The following is a 10517-nucleotide window of genomic DNA, read 5'->3' on the forward strand; positions in this document are numbered from 1 at the left end:
CCGCCTAATTCTTCCCACTCTCTAGGATGCTGGAAGAGGAGAAAGACAAGGAGCAGAGAGAACGGGTCTGTTCTGATGAGGAGGAAGATGAAGAGAAAGGGGGCCGGAGGATAATGGGACCCCGGAAGAAGTTCCAGTGGAGTGATGAAATCAGGTGTGCCCAAACTGGGACCTTGCCTCAGTGGAGGGTTTGTGGGGCCAGTGTCTGAGCATGTTCCTGTGTTTCTAATGAAGGTTAGAATCTTTTTCTTTAATTAGGGCTGCTGAAAGCACATGATTGAAACCTTGAAGAAGCGTTTGGGTGGTTTAAAGGTTGTGACTTCTGCCTACTCTGCAGGGAGCTGCTCTGTCAAGTGGTGAAGATAAAACTGGAGAGCTTTGACCTGGAGAAGAACAAGGCCCAGTCCTGGGAGGACTACGTGAAGGCATTTCTGGATGCTGAGGTCAAACCTCTCTGGCCCAAAGGCTGGATGCAGGCCAGGTGAGGCCCGTGGGCAGCCACTGTAGTCAGTGTGACCTTAGGGTGGAGCATTTTTGCAGACCATGGAATGAATTCTCCAGGCCAGGATACTGGAGTGGGTAGCCTTTCCTTTTTCCAGGGAATCTTCCCAACCCAGGGATTGAACCCAGGTCTCCCAAACTGCAGGTGGATTCTCGACCAGCTGAGCTACAAGGGAAGCCTATTCTTGTGGTAAAGAGATGTTGTGAGTGATTCTTCTGTGCCAGGCCACCAGAGCCCCATCCTCAGAGTCACAGGCTGGTGGATTGGACTCTGATCTCACCTGAGAAACTAGGGGCTTCTCTGTCTCCCCGGGAAGAGGGAGTTATTTGTGGGATTTTGTCTTTGTCATTCTTTATCCCACTTAGTTCTGTGGCTGTATGCCCTTTTCTGCTGTGACATGATGGCACCTACTGGAAGTTGAGAGACAGGTGCATGTCAGGAACATTTTAATTTTCTGAACAGAATTCTTATTTGAAACTGGCAGGAGTGACTACTACTTAGAGCCAAGTGCCAGACTCTTCTAACAGGCTACTTTGTGTTACTTAGCTTTGTATGAGTGGATTGTATCTGCAATACACAAAGTTTCCTATAACTGCTGCTGCTGTTGCTGCTAAGTTGCTTCAGTCGTTTCCGACTCTATGCGACCCCATTGAAGGCAGTCCACCAGGCTCCTATAACTAGTGTTCTTTAAAAAAATTTGGAGGGGGAGGAATGGTAAAATATACCTAATGTAAACTTTAGCATCTTTCAGGGCACAGTTCAGTGGTGTTAGATACACTCACATGTTTGTACAGCAGCGCCAACTCCGCATTCCCCCCCACAGACCTGGAGGCCACCATTCTGCTCTCTGTGGCTTTGCCTACTTTAAGTACCTCGAATCAGTGGACTCATACAAAGTGTTTGTCTTTGTGTCTGGCTTACTCCACTCAGCATAATGTCCTCAAGGTTCATCAGTTATAGCATGGATCAGAACTTCCTTCATTTTTAAAGCTGAAATATAACGTCCTGTATATATACATTTGTTTATCCATTCATCTATCGACGTTACTTGGTGTTGCTTCCACATTTACGCTATTGTGAATAATGCTGCTGTGAACGTGGACATACAAACATCTCTGTGAGACCCTGCTTTCAGTTCTTTTTCATGTACACCTAGAACTGGAATTTGGAGAAGGCAATGGCACCCCACTCCAGTACTCTTGCCTGGAAAATCCCATGGACGGAGGAGCCTGGTAGGCTGCAGTCCTTGGGGTTGCTAAGAGTCAGACACGACTGAGCGACTTCACTTTCACTTTTCCCTTTCATGCATTGGAGAAGGAAATGGCAACCCACTCCAGTGTTCTTGCCTGGAGAATCCCAGGGATGGGGGAGCCTGGTGGGCTGCCGTCTATGGGGTCGCACAGAGTCGGACACGAATGAAGCGACTTAGCAGCAGAACTGGAATTGCTGGATCGTATGATGATGTGTTTAACTTTTGAGGCACCACCGTAATGTTTTTCATGGTAGCTGTTATCTTTTTACATTTCCACCAGCAGTGCACAAGGTTCCAGTTTCTCCACATCCCCACCAACAGTTGTTGGTTTTTTTTTTTTTTTTTTTGGTAGTAATCATCCTGATGGATATGAGGTGGTGCCCCATAGTTCACTTTGCTAGTGATTAGTGATATCGAGCATCTTTTCACATACTAACTGTACATTTGTATATCCTCTTTGGAGATGTGTTTATTCAAGTCTTTTGCCCATTTTTAAATTGGTGTGCTTTTTTTGTGTTAAGTTTTAAGAGTTCACTATGTATTCTGGATATTAATCCCTTATCAGATACATAATTTCCCAATATTTCTTTGTTCTTTGGGTTGCCTTTTTACTCTATGGATAGTGTCTTTCAACATAGATGAAATGGACAAGTTTCTAAAAACACAAAACTTACCAAGACTAAATCAGAAAAAAATAGGAAGTCTAAATAGGCCTGTTATTGTTTATTGTTTATTCTCTGTTTTCCTTATTTCTTCTTTAATCTTTATTATTAATATATCCTTCATTCTGCTGGCTTTAAGTTTAGTTTTTCTTTTTTCTGTTCCTTATAAAATTGGGTTGTTGATTCAAGACCTTCCTTGTTTCTTAATGTAAACAGTTATACCTAAAAATTTCCTCTCTTAGCACCACTTTTCACTTTGTCCTATAGATTTTGGTATGTTGTGTTTTCATTTTCATTTTTTTTTTTTAAGTATTTTCTAATTGTCTTTGTGATTTCTGCTTTGATCCATTGATCGTTTAAAAGTATGTTGTTAAAAGTTGTTTTGTCTAATGTATCTGCCTTTTTTTTCTTACAATTTTGTTTTCCAGTTTTCCTTTTGTTACTGATTTCTAACTTCATTCCGATGTGATCAGAGAAGATACTTTGTATGGTATCTGTCTTTTAAAATCTACCGAGAGTTCATTTGTGGCCTAACATATGGTCTATCCTAGAAAATGTCCCATGTGCACTTGAGAAAGTGTATTCTGTTGTTGGGTACAGTGTCTTGAGTCTCTCTGTTACATCTAATTGGTTTATTGTGTGAAGTCCTCTGTTGGTTTATCTTCTGATTATTCTCTCTTGTGAGGGGTACTGAAATCTCCAGCTTTTATTGTGAAGCTGTTTACTCGTCTCTTCCGTTCCGTCAGTTTTGTTTCGTATGTTTGAAAGGTTTTTCAGGTGCATGAGTGTTTACAATCGCTGTATCTTCTGCGGTATTGAGCCTTTTATTAATGTGTAACAGCTTTCTGTATCTTTTGTAACCTTTCTCGAGTTAAAGTCTGTTTTGTCTGATGTTAATATAGCTGCCTCTGCTCTCTTGGTTATTTTTGCATGGAGTACCTTTTTCAGTCCTTTTATTTCCAGTCTGTTCTTGTCTTTGGCTCTTGTAGCTTGCCTGGAAATCCCACGTCCCAGGCAGCCTGGTGGGCTACAGTCCATGGGGTCGCACGAAGTTGGACACGATTGAGCATAGCACCGCAGCAGCAACAGATAGCATATAGTTAGATCAGATCATGTATTTTATTTATTCTGCCAGTCTCTGTCTTTTGATTAGAGTGTTGAATTGTTATTTTTTAAAGTAGTTACTAATACTTCTGTAAGTTGATTAACATCTTAAAACTCTGCCCCCATACAGCTCTGCTGCTGTCACAGAAGTATTTTTATACATTGTGTGCCCCAAAACATCAACTAGTAGTTTTAGAAATGCCTCTTAAATTATGTAGAAGACAGGATTTAGAGTTACCAACCAAAGTCGTCATAATATTTACCAGCTTTTAAATTAGTATTAGTCTCTTAAATCATACTTTAAAAAGTACGATTACAAACCATTGTTATAATGACACTGGCTTCTTTAGTGGTCTTCGTATATTCACCTTTCTGAGATCTTTATTTGTGCATGTAACTTTGAGGTGCTGTCTTTTCATTTCACCCTCAGGACCCATGAGAATTTTTTACAGGATAGGTTTTTTGATCATGAACAGCTTCAAATTTTATCTTATCTGGGGATATCCTCCACTCTTCGATTGAAGTATAGTTGATTTACATCTCCCCCACTCTTGAGGGTCAGTTTCGTCAGATACAGGGTTCTTGGTTGACACTGTTTTTACTTTAGACTTTGAATGTATCAGCCCACCATCTTTTGGCCTCCAAAGTTTCTGATGAGAAATCTGCTGATAATTTTATTGAGGATCCCTCGTGTGTGATGATTCAATAGTCTCTGGATGCTTTCAATATTCTGTCTTTGTCTCTGGCTTTTGAGAGTTTGATTATCATGTATTTGGTGTGGGTCTCTCGATTTCATCTTATGTGGAGTTCTTTGCACTTCTTGGATATTTATATTCATATATTTACGCTTACGTGGTCTGTTTTCACATTTGGAAAGTTTCAGCCGTTATTTCTTCACTCTTCTGGGCCCCTTTCTCTGTCCTCTGGGGACGTCCGTGTTGTGAGGGTGTGCGCGCGCTTGATGGTCCCATGGGTCCTTCAGACTCTGATTACTTTTCTTCAGTCTTTTCTTTCTGCTCCTCAGTCTCGATCATCTTCATTGTCCTGTTTCAGGTTCTTTGTTTTTTTTCTGCCTGCTCAAATCTGCCTTTGAATCTCTCTACTGAATTTTTCATTTGTTATTGTCCTTTTCGGTTCTAGAATTTCTTTCTGGTTTCTTTTCAGGTTTCTTATCTCTTTATTGATATTATTTCACATTATTTTCTTTCTCCACGTCTTCCTTTAGTTCTTTGTCCACCTTTAGGACAGTTGATCTTGTCTGGTGTGTCTGCCATTTGGACTTCTCTCAGACAGTTTCTGTGATCTGTGTCTTCCTTTGAACGGGCCGTATTTCCTGTTCTTCATGTCCCTTGTGTTTGTTGTTGCTGTTGAACAGCAGACATTTGAATCTAATAATGTGGTAACTCCGAAAATCAGATTCTCCCCTTTTCCTGGAGTTTGCTTGTTTTGAGTTTTGTTTTTAGCATAGGCTGTCTCTATGTCAAGGATCAGCCTGAGGTGTGAACTTAACGTGTTATTCTTACGTCTTTTCCAAGCGTTTCCCTAGCCACATGCAGTCACTGTCTGATTTCTCCCACATATGTAGTTTTTTTTTTTTTAATGCTCTAGTCTTTAACGTCTAACTTCCAAAGGGGGCGGAAATGATAAAAAGGAAGAGGTTAAAGGGGGTCCTCGGAGAAGGCAGTAGCACCCGACTCCAGCACTCTTGTCTGGAAAAGCCCATGGATGGAGGAGCCTGGTACGCTGCAGTCCATGGGGTCACTAAGAGTCAGACACGACTGAGTGACTTCACTTTCACTTTTCACTTTCATGCATTGGAGAAGGAAATGGCAACCCACTCCAGTGTTCTTGCCTGGAGAATCCCAGGGACAGCAGAGCCTGGTGGGCTGCCGTCTATGGGGTCGCAAAGAGTCAGACTCGACTGAAACGACTTAGCAGCAGCGGCAGCAAAGGGGGTGCTGGCCCTTTAAGTCCCCTGGCAGTTGCTTCAGCCAGTAGTGCGACAGCAGTGGGCTGCTGCCCTGTGTGCACCTCCCACCCCCATGATCAGAAGCAGCGATTGGCCATCAGAGCACAGGTCCCTGGTCTTTGGAGACAAGGTCCTTTTTCCCACGCTGGTTCCAAGCTGTGTGCAAGCTGCTCCAGGAACACTTGCAGCTGCGGGCCACCAGGTGGGGGGTGGGTGGCTGCTCCTGTGCTGAGAGCCAGGATGAAGCACAGTTTACTTGTCTAAGTCCTCCCCTGGAAGCTGCAAGCTTGACCAGCCTCTGAAATTACAGAGTGGTTCCATCAGATGGGTTCGGCTAGTGTAGTGTAGTTGTCCAGGTGGGAGATCACACCTGGTGCGTCCTGCTCGGCGTCTTCCTAGGACCCTCCCCGTGGAGATAGGGAGTGTTCTTGGTCAAGTAGGCCTTCTCTTAGAGTCCCTTCAAGTGGAATTGCTCTTCTCACTGTAGATTGAACTCCCGACGGTACGTAGGGAAGGGCATAAAGAAAATTCTGTTGAGCTTCTCTGGGAAAAGTTGGGCATTTGAAGGGGGATGAGAACAGGTAGTAAGGAGAGTGCTCCTGCCCTTAGGGGAAGAATCACTCTGAGAGGTCTGGGGGCAGAGTCCTCGCTTTTTTGGGGGAATCCTAGCTCTGTGGCTTTCGGGTGGCCAGGCAGCTACATAAGGCCCCCTCAGCAGCCCCCTGACATTAATGGGTGACAGTCCCTGCATACTGGGGAGGTGGGGAGGCTCGGGGAGCAGACTGCTTTCAGGGGCTCGTGAGGACTTCCCCGTGTCTCTTTGTTCCAGGACTCTGTTTAAGGAGAGCAGACGAGGCCACGGGCACCTGACGTCAATTCTGTGAGTGTCTCAGTGTTTTCACTTGTTAGGACTACTGGCATTTTTATCTCTGAGGATCTCCTCTGAATCTTTCCTGTGTTCCTTCCTTTGCACAGGGCTAAGAAGAAAGTAATGGCCTCTTGCAAAATGAAGGTGAAGGTGAGTCAGCCTGCCCAGTCATGTGCCACCTGTTCTTAGCTCTCTGCAGCCATGCTCCTGGCAGCTCATGGAGCTTTGCTGGTCTGGGGACAGCTCTTCGGGATGAGGTTGTACCAGGAGGCAGCCTGGCCCACAGGAGGGGCCTGGGGTCTGCAGGACAGAGACCTGACCTGGGCCACCAGTGCCCTCCAGCCCCAGGTCTAGGAAGCATCACCTACCTGGCCAGTTCCTGGGGTTGTTGTGAAGTTAAATGAGGTCTTCTTGGTGAATTGTCCTTACCTTTTACAGAAGAGCGCCCCTGAGCCAAGTGCAGGTGAGCCTGGATTGGCATCGGGCAGGCAGGAGGCTTTGTCCAGCTGACTGACAGACGCAGAGGGGAGTGCGATGGCTGGAGACTGAAAACTGCAAAATGACTTCGATGTTGCAGAGCTCTCTCGATGTAGTAAAATTGCCGTTTCACCAAAATTTTTGCCAATTCCTGAGGCTCTGTAGCGCCCCTCACCGTCCCTGAACAGCCCAAGGGAAGGAGCGTGCAGATCAGTTACTCCCAAGTGTCTGTTGATCTCCTCTGATGTCCCTAAGACTCACTGCACCAGGTGCTGGGGAGGCAGGAGTAACAGGACTGTGAGCCCAGAGGGGAGTTAGGTGCTGGCGAAAACAAGGAGGGAGAGAGCGAAAGCAGTCCCCTTTCATCCTGACCGTGGCTGGGAGCTGAGGTGGGTTGAGGGCCGGAACGGAGCACATCTTGTTGTTCAAGTCGTACGGTTTTTCAGAAACAATGGTTTCCTTGTGTGTGTTGGGGTGGCAGAATGCCTGGGTCAGCCCAGCCCGCCCAGCTGTGGCCAGAGGGTGGTGGGGTTGCAGCATTTCCGAATCCACGCAGGCCTCCTGTTCCTTTCCTCCCTGGCTTCGCGATCACGCTGGAAGGCCTGCTGCCTGTATGTTTTCTCACACTCGAGTCCCTTCAGCAGGGCCAGGGTTGGCACCTTTGGATGTTTGTAAACACGAGCTTTTCTGCTTGCCTCTAGGAATCATCTGCTAAGCCAGATAAGAAGGTGTCCGTCTCATCAGGCCAGACGGGCAGCCCCCTGGCTTTGCCTTCAGAGCACCTGGGAGGAGGCCTGGGCGTGGGGGCCACAAGCAGGGAGCCCTCGTCCCAGGCATCTGGCAGCCTCGCTCACCCTGCTCCTATCAACCTGGAGGACTCGTTGGATGGAGACTTGGTCCATAATTCTGCCTCCTCGTTGGAGGCAGTGTCCAAGGAACTGGCTGTATTGCACAGCAGGGCTGGTGGGAGCTCAGAGTTCCCGCTGCCCACACCTGTGAAAGTGCCTGCAGAGAAGCTCGCGGGTGTTCTATGTCCAGAAGAAAAAAGGAACTTTCCAAAGCCCAGCCCTTCTTCTGCCCCTCCACCGTCTAGCTCTCTGCAGTCACCCCTCAATTTTCTGGCTGAACAGGCTCTGGCTCTGGGGCAGTCCTCTCAGGAGAAAAAAACAGAGAGTTCTGGCTACAAAGAGCTGTCCTGTCAGGCTGCTCTTGGCAAGGGCCCGCCGGAAGGGCAGCAGCCGAAAGCCAAGCACCACAGCTTGCCGCGGACGTCTCACGTGCCCCCGGCGGGCACCGCTGTGCCCGGCCCCCAGGTCAAGGTCTTTCATGCTGGCACGCAGCCGCAGAAGAGCTTCACCCCTCCGGCTCCATTTGTCAATAAGCTTCAGGGCCCGAAGCCTGGCTCCCCTCAGTGTCACCGATCCCTCCTGCAGCTTGTCAAGACAGCAACCAAAAGCCAGAGCTTCCATGCTTCCATGCCAGCCTCCTCGGGCACGCCAGCCTCCAGCAGCAGCTCTCATAAGACCCCAGCTTCATGCTCTGCTGCCGTGAGCCATCCAGCAAAACCACACTCAGCCAGCTCTTCAGGACCACCCTACAAGACCAGTCCCTTCCTGGGCTCTGCCTCCAAACATGGGGTGTCGTCTGGCAGCCCCTCGTCTGGAGGAACGCCGGTTCAGAGCCCTGCTTCTGGGAACCTGCTCCCCACGACGCAGCCTCCCTCCACGGGACAGTCCACCAGCCGACCCGTCCCTGGCCCTGCAGTGAAGAAGCCACCTGTACCCCAGAAGTTGACCCTGGTGGCCCCTCCCGGTGGTCCCAATGGAGATTCTAGTGGGGGGACCCAGGGTGTGGCCAAGTTATTGACCTCCTCCCTGAAGCCCAGCGCGGTGAGCAGCGTGACATCGTCTACCTCCCTGCCAGTGAGTGTCCTGCTGCAGCCCGCCGCCCTTGTGGGCCTTGTGGGCGGGGCCACTGGCCTCGCCCTGGTCTGAGAGTGAGAGCTGATGCTCACGGTCAGGTAGGAACAGCGAGCCCGCCAGTTGGAAGGAGGACCGGGCTCCCTGTTTTCAGGCCTTTACTTTTCTGGTGGCCAGACTCCCAGGAAAGCCTGAAAAGTCTCCCGGGGAGGACGAACAGGGCAGGACTGGGCAGCACTGCACGTGCAGGGAGGCTGTGGATCTGGATGGCCAGAGGGAGTCAGGAAACTCACCCTGCACAGCCTCCTGCCTGTCCTCTCTCCAAGTGAGCATGTGAAGCGAGTCCTGCCCTCAGGTGTCAGTTATAGGGATGTCATGACCAGAAGACTGTCCTCGGGGTGATTCTGTTGGGTCTGGGGAGACTCCACATGTGAGACAAAGGTGCCGCGACCCAGCCCTTGGTTACTGAGGCTCGCCTCAGGTGATTGATTACAGGAGGTTTGCATGAAGGTTGGGGAATGAGAGCTTCTTTTCCCCTCCGTTTTTCCCATATATAAGATCGTGTGGTTGCAAAGAGCAAACATGTAGAAAGGTGTGTTTAGCAAAGCTTCACTCGTCTCTGTCTGCCTTCCCCAGCCCTTGTAACTGCCTTCCTTAGTTTCTAGGTTTTTTCTGTTTCTTTGTAAAAACCAAAGGTAAATGCCTCTGTGTGTGTGTGTGTGTGTGTGTGATGGAGGGAAGTATACAGCCATTGCTATATCCCTGTATTGGTGGGTATCCACGTAGGATACTCTCTCATTCCTTTCTTGCACAAAGGAGGCATAATTAATACCTGCTTTGTAAAGTGAACGCTGCTCAGGGAGCCCTTCTGTGCTGGTTCTCTGCAATGGTCCTTCCTCGGGGCCGCAGTGGAGGGGCAGCTGACATGCATGTAACCCTCCCCAACCCACCCCTGGTGCGGTGCCAGCTTTGGTTTGTGAGTGGGCTCGGACGGGGCTGGACTCCTGACCCCCCTCTGTGCTTCTTCCCCAGAAAGGAGCGAGTGGGGCTGTGCTGTTGACTGGCTCCTCATCCTTGAACCTGCTGTCTTCATCCTACAAGGCTGGCAGTCCCAAGCTCCCTGGGGCCTTGAACTCGAGCCCCTTGGGGATTATCTCCCAGCTTCCCCTCCACGTGATCTCCTTCAGTGCTGACTCCTCTGCTAAAGCGGGGGTCTCCAAGGATGCCATCGTCACCGGCCCTGCCCCCGGGACGTTCCACCACGGCCTTGGCCACAGTAAGTGTCTCCCTTCTCCCTCGTACTGGAGCACAGGAGGGACCCCTGGGCCTCTGTGCTGGCGGGTTCTGCTCTCCCATGCTGGGTTCCTGTGTGTGTCTGGTGTGTGAGTGTGGGCAGCCTCCCCGGCACTGTGCTGAGCCCTCCCACCCTGGGGTTTGCACCCGGGCCCAGGCTGCTCCTCCGTCTCAGCGTGTGTTTTGTTCCCTCTCCCTCTTGTCTCCTCTCAGGTCTCCTGGCCGGCGTGCACTCCAGCCCGCCTCGTGCCGCGCCTCTCCCGCACACTGCCGTGTCTACCCACCTCCCGCAGAGCCTGCCAGGTAATTTCCAGGTGCACTGCGGGCCATTCCCCTCCATCAGAGGCCTTCTCTGCTGCCAAGGACAACGTCTCCCCCTGTCATCACTGTGTCATCTGGGTTCGTCATCGGAGGCTCGAGCGTCTTTGTGGTACTTGGCACGAGGGATGCAGTCTCTCCCACGCTGACACC

The 10517-nt window shown here is 49.4% G+C and overlaps 1 protein-coding gene across 2 annotated transcripts in view; it reads left to right on the top strand.

Moving 5' to 3' along the window:
* Positions 1-10517, top strand: part of UBN1 (ubinuclein 1) — a 31758-nt gene that overhangs the window by 18566 nt on the left and 2675 nt on the right. For both annotated transcript variants that reach the window (XM_010840430.1, XM_010840431.1), the window contains exons 11-17: positions 26-154; positions 338-481; positions 6319-6369; positions 6465-6507; positions 7536-8756; positions 9786-10029; positions 10260-10349. In XM_010840430.1, coding sequence (XP_010838732.1) covers positions 26-154; positions 338-481; positions 6319-6369; positions 6465-6507; positions 7536-8756; positions 9786-10029; positions 10260-10349 — 1922 coding nt within the window. The remainder of the gene's footprint in view (positions 1-25; positions 155-337; positions 482-6318; positions 6370-6464; positions 6508-7535; positions 8757-9785; positions 10030-10259; positions 10350-10517) is intronic.

Source organism: Bison bison, unplaced genomic scaffold (genome assembly GCF_000754665.1).
Source record: "Bison bison bison isolate TAMUID 2011002044 unplaced genomic scaffold, Bison_UMD1.0 scf7180017864144, whole genome shotgun sequence".
In the NCBI taxonomy this organism is placed as follows: Eukaryota; Metazoa; Chordata; class Mammalia; order Artiodactyla; family Bovidae; genus Bison; species Bison bison.